Source organism: Scomber scombrus, chromosome 1 (assembly GCF_963691925.1).
Source record: "Scomber scombrus chromosome 1, fScoSco1.1, whole genome shotgun sequence".
Lineage (NCBI taxonomy): Eukaryota > Metazoa > Chordata > Actinopteri > Scombriformes > Scombridae > Scomber > Scomber scombrus.
Window position 1 is genome coordinate 3,286,499 of NC_084970.1, and position 19,885 is coordinate 3,306,383.

Below are 19,885 nucleotides of genomic sequence, written 5' to 3' on the forward strand. Positions count from 1 at the left end.
ACGAAATTCAAAAATCACCATTTAAAAACATGGTGTTGTATTCATCATATTGTATAAAATGTTCTCCTTGGACCATAAATAGTGATTTTGTCTTTTTTCCATAAATAAATAGAACACACTTTGTTTGCTCTCACAGCTTCATTAAGGGTTAATCAAACATTTATTATTAACTCTTTGGGGATGTATGAATGTGAATTGGTGTAAAGACTAATTACGACTCAGAGTATGAACTGTATGTAAGGTTTAACTAAAATGAGCTACACCTCGACCAACGACAACAGTCAAACAGCTGCATTAATGCATCAATAATAATGAGTGTAATATATGCTTTACATTAGTTCTGCATTGAGTGCTTTTATTCTTGATAATTAAGGTACATTTAGCTAAATGTGCTAATGTAATAGACTTGTAATGGAGTGTTTTCACACTGTGGTATTGATACTTTTACTTCGGTAAAGATCTGATTACTTCTTCGACCACCATAGTAGTGGTAGTAAAATATCCTGTTGGGGTAACATTTATTGAAAATCAGTATACATAGTAGTAGTAGAAGCAGCAGTAGTAATAATGAAAGTTGGCCTATTAGTATAACAGTAGTAATAGCTGTTGTAGCAGTAGTATAAGTAGAGGCAGTAATAGTAGTAGCAGTAAAAGTAGTAGTAAGAATATTGTTTTTGTTGTTGTAAATTAAGAATAGTCTCAGTCCTAGTTCTAGATTAAGCAAACCTTTACTCAAGCATATAGACTGCATTGTGTTGATGATCATGTTGTACATAAAGTTCTACCAAATGTATGCTGTCAAATTGCACTTTTTTTTATTATTTGTGGACAGGGTAAAGTCTAGGGATTGGAATGAATCCAAGCTGAGCTGTGAGACTGGGTCACTCCACACTAAAAACGACAGACTTCTTTCCGCTCTTATCGCATTCTGGCCTGTGCTTCCGATGCTCTGTGTTGCATTTACATACAAGTTAAAGTGTAACAGAAAAACAAACATCGCCATTCAAGAAAAAAAATGCGAGCGCAGGCCCTGATTTCAAAACCTTATCTTTGGGTAAGTTTTTGGGGTTTGTAAATTGATCGTCTCTGAGGGGAAGATGGCGTTACTGTCTTTGTGTGTTGTGGCAGTTTGACAAGTGTAGTTTTTGAGCAGCTTGATGCCTGTGAAGTCTTATTACTTTTTAACACCTGCACACTTTCTGTCACTGGATGGCAGCGTAGAATATGAATATATCCCTTCAAGCGCACAAGGTAAACAGAGAGATTTGAAGCAACTGTGAACTCAGAAAGTCGAGTCACCTTTACTGATATGATGACACACAACAGAGCTGACCCACAGTGATGATCAGAAGTAAAATTCCATGAAGCTACAGACACAGACCAAGATATCCTATACACAGCCATGGACACATTATAAGGAGCAAAAGGCTCTATATCCTTTATCATCACTGCTTGAATAATCTTTAAGTTTTAATGAGCTGTCTATGTCTTCTTCAGCTGTCATTGGTGAGCCTGCGCCTGCACCTGATTCATAAGTAGAAAGGTTGACAGTACTTGTAAAGTAGGAGATTCAAAAAAAGGTTGATTATCATCATGGACATTGGGTCAGGATGCATGGAAAGGAAGGCCCTGAAACTTCACTTCACTCTTAAAGGTTTATTTAAATAATCAGGAATTATAAGGGACACATAGGATGAACCAAACAGCCAATTAGAGAGAAGGAACGGACAAAAAAGGAAGTGAGAAAAAAGGGAAGTAGAATGAATAAAAGAAAAATAGTGAACATTTACTACTTAATTGTGTTAAAAATACTAAATGTAGTTTGATATAATGAGTGAATTGGACAGTCCATGACTGCTGAGTGAAACAATGACACATCTGCTTAGGGCCAAGAGGCTGGATGTGCATGAAAAGTCAAATTTGACATATTCCCTCTACGTCAGGACAAGAGGGTCCTCTGAAAATGATGCATGAAGCATCAGGCTCTTCTTTTTTCCCTTATAAATGAACACTTGGCTTAGATTCTATAACATTCATATTACTTATTTATCTCGTTTACTTTCCACTTGCACTTTCACAGCCATCAGTGGTGGAAAAAGTATTACGAGCGTTTAATTAAGTGAAAGTACTAATACAGCAAAGAAAAAATACTAATCCATAATACCTGGAAACATACACTGATGTGTGATAGCTATGGAATTCCAGTTTAATGTCTACCTTCTGTAGTCTCTAACTATTTCTAAGTATTTCGTCGTTCGAAAAATGTTGAAGTTCCAAAAAGATTGAATCAAAAAGTCACCAGGAGTCGTCCAGCTGAATGCAGTTAGAGTTTTATTGTCGACAGCAAAACCCGGAGCCAACATACACAGACAGAATCTATGTATAAATGACACAAAGAACTAAAAACTGGGGTCTCTTTTATTCTGTCTATATTGCTGACCCCTGCAAAAATGTTCAACCCCCCTCCCACTGTGGAGTGAGTTTCAACCAATCCGCTTCTTCCAACCCAACATGATCTCACTTTCTTGGCACCTGTCCTAAAGGTGCCCCCGGCCACTTTTTGTGGCTGCTCCATTCTCCCCATTCATTTCTATGCTTGCAGGTGTTTCGGTCTCTAGGAGTCTGTAAGCTTGGCCTCGAGTTCTGTTTTTTTCCCCACTATTCCCCACAGCTGCTGTTAGCTGTTGTTAGCTGTGTGAGCAATGTTTATCACAGATTTATTCAAGTTCAATATTACCCAATTACTTTTCCTACTGCATTGTTTTTCTATAGTAATAATAATAATAATATAAAAGTGTGGTATATATAATCACATATGTTGTGGTTTTTATGCTTATTTGATTATAAGGTACTTATTCACACAGTAAATGCAGAATCACATACACCTCTTCATTTAACATAATGCCTTCAAATTTGATCATCTTTAGCAAATAATAGTCCACAATCAAATACCCTTTGAGCAGATACAACATTGTTCATTGTTAGTAATTATCACCAACATTTTACACTACACTTCCTATTAACATTATCCATGCTCGTTCTAGAAAGCTTGAACTTTAAAAATGTCGGCATTGGGTGTAACAAATTCATTGGATGAACTTCAACCTCAGCAGAGATCTAAACAGTCAAAACACCTGTGTGCTTGTGCAGGGCCTTGGAATTTGGTATGTAGTGTGGGTGACACAAAATATAACAGGATAAAAACTGATGACATATTAGTTATGAGAGTTTGACATTGCGTAAAATAAAGAAAGTGATAGACCCTGGACAAAAGGGGGGAAAAAGTCCTGCCAGCAGCCACAAGAGGCTGCAATGTTCATTACAGCCCACAGTGTGGAAGTGTTGGAGAGGACAAATAGATTCTTTCCAGCAGTGGAGTTCAACCTGTTTATCCTGAGGGATAAACTAGAGAAAAGCTGATATTTAAGTGGAGCATGAAAGGTCTCTGTACAGTGTATAGAGATATGTCAGAATTGGATGTTGGTCTTAAGTGTTAATTTGAGTTTTGTTTATTTGCAAAGGTTAAAATCAAACGTGTCATGAGAGAAATCAGACCAAAAGGACTTATTGATGACCTCTATCTAAAAAATATAAAACGAAATCACACTGTTCGAAATATACTGTATGTTACGATAACAAAAATATGATGTAATTTTAATATAAATGGAAAATAAGTTTCTACGGATTTGAGCGCCATATCTGAAAATCGACCCCTGCTCATGAGATGAAGATTATTAAGACTGTCAGGTTGAAACAATCTGAGAGAGGAACAGCTGCTCACAGCTCAGACATATGATAAAAGGTTAGGAAGCAGTGCACCAAAGTGATGGGCGGACTGATAGATCAACCGACAGAGTGACAGTTGCCATCCTTGGGCCTCTTTAGCGAGGCAAAAATCTATAAATCTATTTATACACGGTACAAACACTTCAAAATGATCACGCACAGCATACTGTAAGTGACACAACCTTTCCAGAAAACATTACTGGTCTGGTCAAACACCAGAATGTGAATGTTTTTTTTTCTGTTTTAACCTTGGTTACAATGCATTTTTAAAGAATTCTTTCAATTTCAAAGGGTCAATTGAAATCCTTTATCTTATATAAAACTGTAAAAAATGACTACTTTTCAAATACATGCTCCTCATCAGACAGCATCGTGTACTTTCCGCAACCCCTGTCATTTCTAGGAGACAGGGTTGACTTTCTGAAATGTTCCGTAGCTGTTTGTGAACATTTGTTTACTTGGTTACAGGCTCTCCAGTCCAGCTGATGAAATGAGCCTCGCAGACCAGACTGCGACAGCGGGGTCTGACCTGCTGACATTTGAGAAGCGTGGCTGCCTTGTATGATATGATGATGCTGTTTGAGTCAGCGCGGGCCTGAGCTGTTTGTCGGCTGAGGAAACAGTGTAAGACATAGCAAGATGATGTCAGGCTACAAAACTGGGCTTTTGTGTTGGCGGATGTTGCGAAAGTGCAAGCAACCAATCTATTGTCTGTGAGTTTACACCTACACTGTTTTCCATCACATCATTGGAAGGCATACAGATGTGCTTTATAGTCTGAATGTCTTACCTTGGACTTCCAAATTAGTCTTTTTTTTTTTTTAATTTAGACTTTTACAATATGTATGTGACTGAACTAATTAAAAATTAAATGAAATATTCTCAATTTAATATAATGAGAAAAGGATTTCATATGATAAATATATATGTCATATTTCATAGCAATAACTATTTCTATTAAACAAAATAAACAAAAAAACTAAACTACATTTAACTGACACTCAAAGTAATTTCCAATTGGGCAGTAACTACTTTTTCGCAATAGAGGTCAGTGGTGACCCTTCAAAGAAAATGCAGTACCACAGGCTTTCCAAATGTCAAATAGGATTAATCAAAATAATTCATTTAATAATTAAATTCATCAATATTTTATTATTGTGTATCGGTAGAAACTTTGATGAGCAATTGTTGAAATGATATCTGCCGCAAATAAACAATAAAAGCAAATATGGTTACGACAAAGAGATGTCAACAGCTGACTATGCTAGCCACAAGCCCTAGTTTTCACCAAATTGCAATGAAATATGTAGCGGGACAAATTTGGTCATATTTTGTGGAAAATCTATGATGGGTGGATTACAGCTGTAGTTATCTGACACGTTTTGGAGATTTTTTACACACTTGTTTTGCCATTGCTGTTTGAATGAATTCTGAATGTTAGCTAGCTACACCTGCTAAGCCAAGCTATACCTTTTAGCAATTTACACCTATTTATATTTGATTCTAATAACTTGTTTCCTGTAAGTAATCACCATACTAAGCTCGCCTGTGGCTTAACATTAGCATATTTAGGTCAAATACTTTCATAAAGAGGAAGAGAAGTAGTTTAATAGGTAACATTTTTACCTACTTCAAGCTAACGCTACTAATAGCTCTTGCTTGACAAACAGAAAGAAATGCTAGTTGTGTTGCTATATGAAATGCTAATGTCAAAACGTTAGTCAGTGGTAATTTATAACTTAAATGCTACATTTAGAAAATCTCTGCTAGCTACATTGTTGTTCTTCATTACTGTTCTCAAACACACCTGTGCTTAGTTGCAACACTGTTTCCATTTTGCATCCTAAGGAAGGACGTTAGCAATCAAATATCATGTTACAATTCAGCAGCCAGATTTTGGAGTTGAGCTTGTTGATTCAGTATCGTATTCAAGAGATATTTTTGCCTCAATTATCCGCCACTGATGTATTAACCATATCAGCAATCTACAGCATGTCTTGGAGCCCCATACAGGTTCTTCGTACACACTTACGTATCTAGGGGGTTGGGACTTATTTAAATATTTCATTACTACTGCTAATGCTAATATGATATAGTTTCCTACGAGTTTGGATACTGATACCAAATACATTTTTTCTATACTGGACATTGAGAAATATGTTTTTCTATAAAACCTGTCTAAGCAGATATTTACAAAACAGAAGAACAGCCTGAGATGTCTTAAGAAAAATGATTGCAATTTCATGTCACAGTCTTTTATAGATTATTTTGCACAGAAGCTGCTGATTGACAACATTTTGTACAATGTTCAATGTATGGTTTAAATATAACCACAATATGTATGTATTGTTTTTTCAGAGAACTGTATTCTGGTCTAGTGGGGGAAAAAACCTCTGAAGGAGCAGAATAAATGGGATTAGTTTTCTGCAATTTTCATACTTTGCAAAGTTATCCAGTGGGCCAGATTGGACCCCTTGGCAGGCCGGTTCTGGCCTGTGGGCCTTATGTTTGACACTTCTGATCTAAACACAAGCAGTAGTACAAGAGCATAGCCTAAATAAAATTCAGTCTAAAATAAGCCAAATGTTGGTTTAATCCAGGAACTATCTGATAAAAAGAACAAAAAGCAAGATTATGAACTTAAATAGATATTCAGTGTCAACTTGCAGTCATTTTTGAAACTCAGTGCAATGGACATATAGTCAGTACCAAAAGTATTGGGGTTTAAAGCCCAGCTCTGTCTCCACAGGTCATTAGTTTGAGTGGCTCTTCACCTTTATGCATCATATGGTTTGTAGAAACTTTAAGGAGTTATTTTTTTTCTAATTCACATTTTCTTCTGTTAGATAAACTTGTGCATCCTTTAGATGGAAACATACACATACTTTTGTTCAGGCTGAAGCAGAATTGCTTGTTCTCCAATATTGTTTCAGTGTTCAGCCTTTGATAGAGCGATAGGGTCTACGGGACACTCAGTCAGTCACAGCTTTAGAGCCTCGCTAATAAGCCGTGACCGTGAGCCCCTGTGAGTACAAGACAAGAGTCCACATCATTTCCTAAAGTCACACATATACACCACAAGCCAGTACACAGGAAATCACAGTGAGAAATGGGTGTGGGAAGTGGGAGGATGGAGGGGGCTCTTTAGAAGTACCTTCAGTTTACAGCTCAACATCTGGAGCATCTCAGACGGGCGGACGATAACTGCCATCTTCCCACAGAGACGCAAGAGTGGTTTTCTTTGAGGCTCAAAGATCACAAGTGTTCAGTTAAGTCTGATTAACTTCTGATTGTTTTCACTTGGAATTTAAACTCATATTAATGCCAATACTACGAATTCAATACTATGAATTAATATTGACAGTTAGTGTATGAAATAAGATTCATTATGTATGAGACAAACAGCATTTATCTCATCTCAAAATAAGATGGAAGGGTTTTTGTAATACAAAGAAAAATAATTCATTGTTTTTCACAGTTTTAATCAAATTGAATCTGATGATATTTCTGAATCATGTGAGAGAACAGTGTCCTTGAATATTTAGCAATTGATTGGGTTACTTGTGTGACTTGTGTCATCGTGTCATGCTGCTTGCATGAAGTCACTACTGAAATCATGGTTATATTTATTCATAGAGAGCCAAAGGCCTGGCGTCACTTTCTGTCTCACTGCACTTTGCTCTCTTCTGTGACATTCATCTGTCTTTGTGGAAAAAGTTGAATGAGTTCCTCTGGTTTGTTTTCCATTTTCTAAGATAAATGCCCTCCTACTACAGCAGCAAGTTTTACCAGCACAGCAGTGAGTAATACAATATTGTAATAGTTGAATTTTTCCATATCCATAATATCCACCCACACTGTCTAATGTTATCTTTCCAAAGATGCTTACCAAGAAACGTCTGCATCATCTGGCCCATCACGCCCTGCATTAACACAGACATGTATGGATTAGTCACTGCCACAGAACTTGCCTCTTCTATTTAGCTGGTGACCTTTGACCCAAAAAGGTCTTGGGCTTCTGGGAAATGGTGTTTGTTTACAGCCTGTTAAAAACAGATATGCATATACAGAGCATGGCTGGATTTTACAAATTAATGTTACAACAAATGTCATTGTGACGTCTCACTGGAGTTGTGGTTTATTTGGGCTCTTATACACAAAACAGTAAATGTGTTGCAATTAAAACCAATTCTAAGAGGACATTACACACAAATGGATCAACATTTCCCTGCTAAGTGTCACCCTGTGGTACAGGGAGATTTTTAACACCCTCCCCCCATGAACAGGCTGTTTTAAGGGGAATAGATGAGTTTTTCATGAATGTATAGTTACCTTTCCTCGATTGTCTACCAACAGATTTAAAAAACGAACTTACTGTATAAGGGGAAGGGTCCTGTCTGAGTGGAAGACCCCTCTCATAACCCATGGGACACACATGATATGATAACTGTTGACTGGTTGCTTCAAACTGTCATTCATAGAGTGGACTGGAGCCAATGTTTTGTGTAACCTCATTTGATTAGTCAGCTTATTTGTCTGATGTATTTTTTTTAATTCATTCCTTAATTTTTTCTTTATCATTGTTATTTAATCTTAATCAAGTGTTGTCAATATATATAAGTTTTATTTATTTATTTTTCCTCTCTTTCCTTTGTTTGGTGTGCTGTCCAGCTGTCTGGGGTGGGGTCATTGTGTGTTGTTCTATTTGTTTAAAACTCAATAAAAAGTATATAAAAAATAAATAAATGGAAATAAACTTTAAAAAAAGACGACATTACACTGGGTTCCTCCTGGATTTATGTTGTGGTTGTTTTGGGTTTTTTTTTTACAGAGAAAGATTCATGTGCACCTTTTTATTTTTAAAATCATCCATAGTAAACTTCCTGTTTCAAACACCTATCAGACCAGATCATCTAGATGGATCATCTTCAGAGTCCATACAGAGCTCAGGACTGTATCAGAACAGTAAAACTGTATTTTTGTGCTCTGCACCCTAGGCTTAGAAATATGTTTATAAAATGTTTCATGCAATTGTTTTTTAAATGATCAAACTATATATTTTTTCTGTCTCAGGTTCTGTTTTGTTTTATTACATGTGATTGTTGTAAATTCATTTTAAGAGACACTTATTGTACACTGACAAGTTGGCCGGTCTCCTCATTAAGAATAATTATTTAATTTATGGAATATATTACTATATTACTATAAAACACTTAAATATATGTCTCTATCTCCAGCAGCACTTGGCTAATTTGCCTATTAAAAACTGAAATATGCCTGAAATGAACCAGGCCAGGACCAGGGTTGGACTTAAGGACTGGTCACCATAGCAACTTAACCTGCATGTCTTGATGTGTGAATTCTGTCATGAGTGGAGTGCAAGGTGTCACATAATTACGCCTGTGATGAAAGATCATGTGTGTGTGTGTGTGTGTGTGTGTGTGTGTGTGTGCGCGTGTGTGATTGACAGCTGTGCAGCAGCAGGTGTCCTGTCAGGCAGACTGGGTGCTGGCTGCAGCTGGTCGGGACATTTGAATGCTCCCAGTAATCACCTGATTTGCCTCTGCACCATCCAGAGAGCAGCTAGCTATTTCAACACCAGCTTGACCTTGTTTGCTTTACTAATTGATGGATTAATGATGTCGTCAGTTGGCCAAGATGTCTAGAGGGCGCAAAAAAAGTTTAAAAAAACAATGATACTTTTTTTTGCAAATTAACATTAAGTCTACACCCACATAGGTGTTGCCTGGTAACATGAATTCAAACAAAGGCCATAAATAAATTCAGATCTCCTCAATGTCACTGACACACACATCTACCCTGTTTCTCCTTCATCTAATAAAACATCAAAAAAACATAGCGAGTGTCTGTGTATGTGTGTGTGTAGGGAGGAGGGTTGTGTTTGACCTACGTTCTCCTCACCTATCTGTGTGTCTACTCAGACACCAGTAAATGGCTGTTAAATCACTTCTCTCTGTTGGCACACACATTGTTGTTAACTCTGTCTGTCTTCACGTCTTGTTTAGCTTGAGAGGCTCAGACGTTTCATCTCACAGGTGTGTGTTTGAGTACAGCGCGTGGTGTGTGTGTGTATCTGGCAGACAATAGCTGGACAGCGGATGCAGGAGGCTGGGCTCTATCTTTAGTCCTAGTTTACAGACTTTTAACCGGGCTGGCCTTGGTTTCAGCCAGCAGAAAGCTGTCATTCTGTCATTCTTTCAGGCTGTGACATGGCCTGTTTTAGCCCAGGCTGCAGCTGAATGGAAGGACAGAAATACATATGTTGAGCAGCTATGTGAACACCTGTCCTGCTCGGGGCAAGGCGGCGCTGCAGTCAATACACCATCAGAATGGCAGGCAGCTATAGAGAATGGATGAAAATGAGGTATTAATGAGGTTTTAACAAGTAAAACATTTTATTCTTATGTTTTTACAAGAAAGAAAACAGACCCAAGTGACAAATGTTAAATAACTGGACTTTTTGTCATTATAATAACATAAAGACTCTACTTTGCCTTGGCTGAGACAGAGAGATTTAGGCCCAGATTAAAGATTTAGGACAAATTTCAGACCAGTTAATAAGGGACAACTTGTGCAATTGTGGACAAAAGTTGTGTCTCCAATTAGGAAAAGGCTGATTTTTGGGGCAGTGGTTAAGGTTAAGGTGAGGCAAGTAGGAGTGATGGTTAGGGTAAGTCTCCAGAAAAGGGTTTAGGTTAGGTTAGGTGGGTGGGTGTGCGTGTGTGTGTGTGTGTGATTCTCTGCATCAGTGTGGATGTACATGGTAGAGTAGCTCCACTCACACAGGGTCTTTAGAAGTGTTGAGAGTGACACTTTGTGAACGCTCACATGTGTTACGTGCCTGAACAATAATGTACAATACACACTGGCACATTTGTACCACTTTTGTTAAAATGCATAAAAAAACAGCTGTTCTCCTTTAATTTGGTCATACTGTAACAGTGTTTCTTATCTATATGCTGTGTATGTACTGTATATGTTGTCAATTATTGAATCTTCTTTTTCAGTAAAATGTATTTGAATTGATTTTATTTTCCTTAACTGTGCTAATTCATTTATATTTCTTATAAAACTCTGTGTTTAAAAGGTTATGATATGTCATGTTAAAATATGTCATGTTATATTAAAATAATTCTAATTCTACAATGTTCTTTACACCATGAGTGCACTTGGTGGTTTCACATATATAATAGAATACGTATAAGATATAATACATATAATAAAAGACACTCTAATCACAGAAATACAGATAAAGACACACGTTACTTTATGGGGATCATTATTTTATTGTCAGCTTCCCTTAAGTTAGACTTATGCCATGTGCACAGCACATACAATGTATCATTTTATTAGGCCCTGTATAAAACTACAGGACAGCCGATAAAAGTAGTTAATACAAAATTGTCATAAGACCACAGGACTCAGAATCATAGATAGTACAGAATCATATCATCACTTCGCAATAGAAAATCCTTTCCCTGAACACAGACGTCCAGGCAGCAGAGCAGTTAGAAACATATCATCTGTTTCCTGTTCATACATGTGTGAAAACCTGCTTGAACAATGAAATCTACAGTATCATGACTCCTATAAGGATAGGCTGACTTTATTTTGTCCTGAATGAAGTATATTTAAAGATGCACACCCAATACCAAACTCTCACATTTTCAGCTAGCTCACTATTGATGTTTTAATATGAATTCCAAAAACTTACCCCTAAATGTATCAGGTTTGAGATCTGTCTCCTACCCCAATACAACAAAGGCTAATGGAATTTTGTTGGGCTCCCAGAATTAAACGAGACCGGGTCAGAACCTGGCATGTGACTGGACTGTGTTCGAAACGTTGGCCTCGGCAACACTAGGCGACACTCAGCTGAGAAGACTGATGATGACGAGGCCTTCGGGCGACCAATTTTTAAAAATTCATCACTCAGTCAGTCAGTGCCTGCTGCCATCCAGCCAAAAAAGACAGCAGCATGTTCTCCCTGAGACAGTGTTGTTGTTATATTATAGAACATACTGTCATCTGTAGCATTCGCAGGGACTATTTCTTTGTTAGAAAGTAGTTCTGGTTAAAACAGTGGATTAAGAGATTTGTTCCAAGCAGAAATCTGAGGCAGATATCTCAAAACTTGAGCCAATGCAAACAAAACTATCTGCACAGACAGATACCATGGAGGTAAGTGAAAAGTGTGTTTTGTTTTTAACTGACAATTTGGAGATTTGGGGCGCTGTTAGGCAATATAACAAAATCAAGGAGTGCATCGTTAAAGTCTCAGTCTATGATTGGCGTACAGAGCCCTTTCTCGGCGTACTGTGCACCACTCACAGACTGCTGACTTGAGAATTACACTGGTCTTGCTTGCTTGGATTATAGCTGAATAATCAAATGAGCAGCTGGAGCAGAGGGCTGGTCCTGGGTCAGTGACGGGGGGGCAGAAAGGTATTCTACTGTAAACATGATGCCCGCCATGCAAAGCAGTGATACCGGAGAACACTGAGCACAGCTGTGAGCACCAGACACACCAGTATACCTGCATGTATCACTGCTGACCAGCTGAGGTGATAAAAAAGAGAAATAAACAACTGCAATGTAACAAGAGGTGTTATAGGACTACCAGACAGTGGTTCTTACACTTATTTTGTTGTGTTTGAATGCATATCACAGTCCTGATCCTGCACAGTCTGGATCAGCCTGGACATCCACACTGTGTTGCAGGAATCACAGCCTAAAGCCAAAACAGAGAGTGACAGTTTGCATGATATTTGCTTGAGCTATTTGCAACTTAATACCAAGCGTGTGCATTCAGTGTAGCCGGTCTCAGAGCTAATACATCATCACTTCTACTGAAGGCACTCTCGCTCCACAGAGAAAACAGTACAATCACAGCAGCAGTGAAAGAGTCGGGGCTGGTTACAATACGTGCCATCATATGTGGAATGTTGAGACTGAGATTTAAACTTTTTCAGACCTCTTGGACAAAAAGACGGAATAAGAAAGAAAAAAGAAGAACATAGTAAAGAAAAAACAGAAAATGGGTAAGATGTGGTCAATTATCTCCCACCAGTCTTGTTTTTTTTTTTTTTTTTTTGACCTGTGTTGTTGGTGATTGGTGAATTTATTTATCGATTGCACCAAAGCGAGCCAATAAAACAACCCTCATGCCTTCAGAGAGCAACTTCCACACCAGCTCTGTTGGTTTTAAACTGTGCTCCCCCCGCAAGGAATACCAGCACCTTCAGTTACTTAGAGGTTATATTTACAAAATATATAAAGAAAAATATAGGGTTACTGGCCCGAGCATATAGTACAGTCCAACAGCTGTCCGTAAATATTTCTACCATGATTATCCTTTCTAAAAGTAAATCACAGGGTAAAGATAGCCGGAACGTGACAAGGCGCAACTAGGACAACATGGCCACCAGAGCTGGGCTGCAGTAGACTGCAGGGACTCACTGAGAGACAGAGAGACTCTGAGGGGCAAACACAAGGAGGAAGGAGTCTGAGAAACATGTACAGTAAATGCACCTAATGCATGAGGCAGCTAATGTGCTAGGAAGTTTACATAAAGCTTAAATATTGGGTGTTATAAAGTCAACAAGGAATTGGAAAGTGTTTGTACCACAATTGTGCCAAAGTTTGTGTACTCAACGAAAATGTGTATGTGAGCTTATTTTATCCTGAGTGTGTTGTTGTTTATCACAGCGCCAGGAAATGACTGATGGTTAGCGTGAAAAAATATGTTTAGAACCCAAAGGAAGACTATGCTAAGGTCATTAAAAGAAATATTCTTATTGACCTTTTTCCCAAGAGAAGCTTGATACTAATCTCATGTCTGTATGATGAATATTAAGCTACAATTAGCAGCCAGTTAGCTTAGCTCAGCACAAAGACTGATAACAGGGGGAAAATGGCTCTGTCCACAGTTTGAAATATCTCTAAAGCTCACTGACAGGCTATATCTTGTTTAATCTGTGTAAAAATGTGAAAAAATACACGTGTTGTCGTTTTAAATGCTGTTACTTCCTGGCAACGTTGTGGCAAAACACTATAAAGTCCCTGCGCTCGGTCAAGAAACCCTGGAAAACCGCAATACATTGTCTTTATACTTTTTTTGTACCGATTAAACAAATGAAATATAATGTGCTAATTGGTGAGCTTTAGAAATGCTGGTAGGCAGAGTCAGGCTAGCTGTTGCGGTTAGCTTATTTCCTGTCTTTGTGCTAAGCTAATGGGATGCTGTCTGTAGCTTTAAATTGACTGTACAATCATAAATGTGGCATTTATATCCTCATTTAACTCTTGACAAGAAAGTGAATAAGCCCAAACACTATTTATTTAAACATTTGAAGTGATTTCAACATGAGAATATGAAAGCTAACTTGTGAAACAGCAACTAGCTATGGCTACAAGTGGAAATGACAGCAGTAAAGTGTATAGAAGTGAGTTAGGGTGTGTTTTACTGCTCCACTTGTATCAGTAAGACTATATTATCTCCTCTGTAACACGCTACACAGGCTTGCTTTAAGTGAAGTAATAAATCACTGGCTGAACAGCATTTTCTAAGGGAAACAAATTTTGGCACAACACTGGCAATTTGACAAATATCTGTCAGATGGCACAAACTGCCCCCAGCCTGCTTAACGATCTCTGGCCAGACTTATTTCTTTCTTCAAGTTGCAACAGCTACCGGACAATCAGAAATAACTTGACATAAAGAATAGTTCCATTCCACAGTCAAGGCTACGATTTCTCCGTTACATTTCAGCTCTTTGACCTTGCCTTTAAACTCCCAAATTCCCCACTTATATAATGTCAAAGAGGATGCCTCTCTCTATCGGCAGTCTTATAGATCTGACTGAGATTGACGGCAGAAAAGTTCAGAGTTCACCCCCCCACACCCCCACCCACACCCCCCCGGCAGAGCTATAAACAGACCAGTGGAGGTTGTGGGGGTTCTTCGACTCCCTTCCCAACCCCTCCTCTCCTCCCCACTACTCTCTCTCTCTCTCTCTCTCTCTCTCTCTCTCTCTCTCTCTCTCTCTCTCCGGCAGTAAGATGATACTGTTTCAATTAGGCTCCAGTGCCACACAAAAGAGCCGGAGCATTGGGCAATCAGTGCCACTTCTGACAACGAAGACATGTTTTTTTGGGGGGGGGGGTTTGTGTTTTTTTTTTTAAGGATAAGACTCAAAAAGGTCCTGTTTTGTTAAAATTAATATAAAAAAATAGAAAATATCTCCTGTGCACTGTTGCGAATTTTTTCTCATCAGTGCAAAAATAAACCAACATCCGAAGACAGGAGTTCATTCAGTAGCAGCATATGTCTGATAAATTAGAAAATGAAAACATAAATAATGTTTTTAGCATCTCTGATCCCCCCCCCTCAACCCCCCGCCCCCAGTGAAAAGACAGCCCGCCCTAGAAAAATACAAAACTGCAGTTAAACATAAATAAAAAAATGAATATATACATAGCAAAAAAAGAAAAAAAATCAAATACGATACACTTGCATAAAGCTTGGAGTGAAAGTGCATCATAGTTTTGAGGCTCTGACGCCCCCGCCGCCCCCCCCCAACACCCCTCCGTCTCCATATTGAGGTGAAGTCTATTTATGAGGCTACTAGATTCTTGGCAAGAAATGTGTCACTGTCATGGCGGGTGACACTCGGTTTCCTCTTTTTGTTTTGCCGTTCTTACTCAAGCCGATGAACATCCTTGGGTAGGCCACTGACTCGTAAGCGTTGTAGTTGTTGGCGAGGAGCTTCTCTTTGAACTTGCACTCGTGGCTGTAGTGTAACTGAGAGAGAGAGAAAAAAGAGGGGGAGATATAAGGATTATTTGAAAATGCCGATTGTTCAACGGCGAGAGACAAAACAAAGATGCCGGGACATTTTTTCAGGGGGGAATTTCAAGTCTGTATTGTTCGTTGTGATTACTATCATACAATTGCTTTATTTGTGAGTGCAGGGCTATTGTACCATAGCTATTTGACTAAGATTTTTACAAAAAAAAATGAGATTGTGAAATGATGAATGATGTGAGTGAGGCAGGACCCAGGACACCATGCTCCGATTGTTTTTGTTGCCATTTTCTCTCCGTGGGTGGTTTCACCAGTTATTCCCAAATTCATTTTTTGGGTAAAGTCCCTCATAAGTTAGATTAGTAACTACTAGCTAGTTTTAATGTTGTGATTTACTAAAACAATTTGAACCATTTGAAGAAAGGTGTTAGCTCGTAAAGACATCATGGAAAAATCACTGTACCCTTATTTTGAAAAAATAAAGTTCTAGCCATTATTTTGAAAAACAAGGGTACAATGAGGTCAATAATGTGTAACTCTAGTAATGTGTAAATCACAAAAAAAACAACACTGTACACTTATTTTGAAAAAAGGGTACAGTGAGGTCAGTAATGCTTAACTTCCTTAATGTGTAAATTGCAAAAAAAAACAAAAAAACAAAACAAAACAACAACACTGTCCCCTTATTTTGAAAAAAAAAGATCTATCCCTTGTTTTTTCAAAATAAGAGTACAGTGAGGTCATATCATATGTATTTTTTATTTTTATTTATAGGAATTTATGAGTTTTAGTAACCTGGAAGAAGCACAAGAGCCAACACATGGTGAATAGTATGTAATGCTGGTCTCAGTAGTTTCAGACTTATTATTATCATAAACAAATAAACACTTACATGACTCATATTCCACCAACAGAAGTGGATTCATGACAGTGTGAAAAAGGCTTTAAAAGACCATTTATCAATAATGCCATTTACAGACTTTTTTTTTTTGGTGTCTGGTCAAAATTCTCAGTAAGTCTCATCCTGACACTTTTTTCCGCATCAGAGCTTGAAATCATGGTTTTAACAAAAAGAAAATGAACACATGTAATAGCTAAAACTATACGTTTGTCTTTGTTAAAACAGTGTGTGCATGTGTGTGTGTGTGTGTGTGTGTGTCATTATTCAGACACTCACAGATCCATACAGCTTTCCTCGCCGGTTCATGGCCACAAAGAGACTGCTGCGAACGCCCAGCAGAGTCACCACTCCCCTCTCCACCGGGGATATCTGCAGAAGACCTTCATGGAGGAAACAAACCACACACACACACACACACACACACACACACACACACACACACACACACACACAATGAAACATGTTGATCTGATGGGGAAACCTTACTTCCTGATCCACACAGACGCACTGACACAACTGTAGTGCAGGATTCTCAGAAGATGAGCTGGGTGGAGCCTATCCAGAAAGCTGAGGAATTCAGTCTGATGGACTCTTACATATCTGAACATTTCAAAGGTTTATACATGTCAAGTATTTGATACTATAATGAAGTTATAGTTGAAGGCTCACCTGCTCTTATTTGGTTTGTCAAGGTGTGGCACTATGAAAAGCCTGATCTCATTAAAAATTCATAGATTAAACAAATGATGCCTTTTTGTCAAACACATTGTTGACTCAACCACAGTGAATTTTACCGTGACAGTTTGGGAGCTCTTGATTAAACCTTGGGCTTAATCATGCGATCTTAACTCAACAAATCACAGAATTTCTAGAATCTACTTTTTTGTGTGAAGAAATGTAGTAATTTGTGTGATTCCGAAGCTGCAAAAAGATGTACTGTACTTCCTCTGATGTTTGGTTGCTTAACACCTGAAGACAATACAATACAATATCTTACATATCAATCAGTCATCAATGTATCAGTTTGGCAGTCTGACGACATCAACAGCAGAGACAGATGAAGGTTTACAGTCTCCTGCTGATGCAGCTTCTCACTTGGCCTTGACAAGCTGCTGGCTTACAGCAGCCTGTGTGTGTGTCCTTTGTTCCTGCTATCATTTTAAAATGCTTTACAGTGCCTTGAATTCCTCACAGAGATTTTGTGTAATGTATCTCCTTGAATTTTTATGTCTTGTCTCAAAATAGTCACCGAGGCAGCACAAAACAACAAGCTTTAAGTTCCTCAAAGGCAGCCTGTCAATTCCACAGCTCGCCTTTTTGTCACTTTAATACGACCACAATTCACAAACAGTGGACGGCAGGGATTACACATGACATGTTAGGTAAATAAATGTTTGTTATTCCTCATGTCTGCAAATGCGAGGCGTGTGTGACTTTGTATGTGGGGGGGGGGGGGGGGGGGGGGGGGGGGGGGGGGGGGTTGTTAATCTGTCTTAACAGATGGATCTGTGCGCTGCGTCCTAACTTTAGGTGCTGCATGGCTGGCCGCTGGCCTGGATCACAGCGAGCTCTGGTTACACGCATGACGGAAAGCACCCGCACCTATAGGCTATGCTCAGCGGCACTACGGGAGGACTCCAGATGTTGGCACTGAAACACGGATCGATATCTGTGAGCCGATCAGAGGCTGATAGCAGGAGCAGCAGCATCACAGATCACGAGTGTGAAAAGTGGAGGTTTGGATCAGGTGTCAGCAGGTGGTGAAACATTTTGATTAGAAAGTGCATCCTGTTTACTCACTGACTGACAACATGCCGAACATGCAGATTGTTTTAAGTCATCGAATTCTTGGAGATTCTCCAAAACTCATTAAAAGAAGAATTATGTAGTTTTAAATTCAACTTGTCTTATGCTATTAATGGTGTTTTAAGATATAACTGACCCACTAACAAAAGAAAGTGAATAAATAATCACATGCTTATATCTAATTCTTAAACAGACTAATTGATAACTTACTGTAACGATTTTCGTTGTGCACTCCCGTTATTTTACCGTCCGGTAACACCTGAATATGAAAGCCGATTCCAACGTTGCAATAGAGGCGCCGCAGTCTTTTAATGCCCAGGAGGTAGTCCCCGTCCCGGCTGACCTCCTCTCGCTTTTCCCCCGGGATCCGCGCCAGGGACCGGGAGTAGAGGGCCTCCCAGCGATCCGCCGTCCGGTTCAGGCCGGGGGCGCATCCTGCCAGTCCAGTCACCAGGCCCAGGATCAGGACGGTCCGCAGGGCCGCCAGAGAGCCCATCCCGGGTCTGGCTCTGAAAGCAGCCTCCCGGCGTTTGCCTTTCCAATGAAGCGAGAATAAGAAGAAGCAGCAGCGCGGTAGAGAGGAGCGTGTGGAAGTTGCGCTCATTCCCAGACCGTCAGGCGCACTGGCTTCAGCCTCGGAGCGACATTGATCTGCATGGACGCTGTGCAGCCATGCCTCTATATTTATACCTGCGGACACATTACATCACAGCTCCACACTTAGAAGAAATCTACAAACTACTTTTTCTCTCATTCTGGCGCACCAAAGTGGGCCGGGGCGTTACTGAAATCAAATAATAGCTGTCTTATCTGAGAGCAAAGTCAGCAGTTTGTAGAAAATAAATGAATAAAGACTTTATTATAATAAAAAAAGGTTCTTTGTGTGAGGCTTTCATTATCAGCAGCAGAATATCATAATTTATGTATGGGAGGATGTAAAATAGGAAACGGTCAAGTTAACAGACCGTAGTGTCGAGACAGGAGACAGTTCTATAAATGAACAATAACAGGAAAAAACACAGGTCCAATTCAACCAAATGAAAAAAAGCGCTAACTTAAGACTGGTAGAAGGGAAATCATGTCCCGGGCCCTTATAGAAAACAATGGTAAGACTAAATAGAGAGTATGCAGCATGATAAGTATGCTGTCATTGTTGGCCAAGACTTTACTCACTGACTTGTGACGTACAAACTGAAACACTTGTCAGGTTTGTGAACTGTCATGTGTGGCAATAGATCATGTATCACAGTATCTGTATTTATAGCCTAATAAAATAAATAAACCTTGTATGACATGTGGAAATATATTTTGGTTATTGTTTACAGGAAATGCTGGGTGAAGAGTGTACCTGTGTTTCCTAGGATGTCTTACTGTACTTGGAATCCATGACACATTTTCTCCTAAATGGAGAAGATGTTAAAGTTAGTTTCAATTCATATTTTTTTCTTTATTTGTCTTTATAGTCTGTTTCAGTTGGTCTGTGCTGTCTTTAAAAGTCAGGGATGTAAAACCAGTGTAAACAACTCACATTTTAATTTGCTGAAGATCATTAGACTAATCTAAAT

General features: G+C 38.9%; 1 protein-coding gene across 1 annotated transcript; it reads right to left on the bottom strand.

Moving 5' to 3' along the window:
• Nucleotides 1-15,433: 15,433 nt before the first annotated feature.
• Nucleotides 15,434-18,924, bottom strand: fgf4 (fibroblast growth factor 4). The gene is made up of 3 exons (XM_062418012.1): nucleotides 18,531-18,924; nucleotides 16,791-16,894; nucleotides 15,434-15,610 (listed from the first exon to the last, which is right to left on the bottom strand). Exons 1-3 carry the CDS (start codon nucleotides 18,922-18,924, stop codon nucleotides 15,434-15,436), a joined length of 675 nt encoding a protein of 224 aa, XP_062273996.1.
• Between the last annotated feature and the right edge of the window lie 961 nt (nucleotides 18,925-19,885).

Bases quoted from the DNA above. Each gene is read 5' to 3' on its own strand.
- fgf4 (XM_062418012.1), bottom strand. From the start codon at position 18,924: ATGAGCGCAACTTCCACACGCTCCTCTCTACCGCGCTGCTGCTTCTTC. The intron at 16,895-18,530 runs GTAAGTTATCAA...TCCTCCATGAAG, and splicing joins GCACAACGAAAATCGTTACA to GTCTTCTGCAGATATCCCCG. The intron at 15,611-16,790 runs GTGAGTGTCTGA...TCTCTCTCTCAG, and splicing joins GAGGAAAGCTGTATGGATCT to TTACACTACAGCCACGAGTG.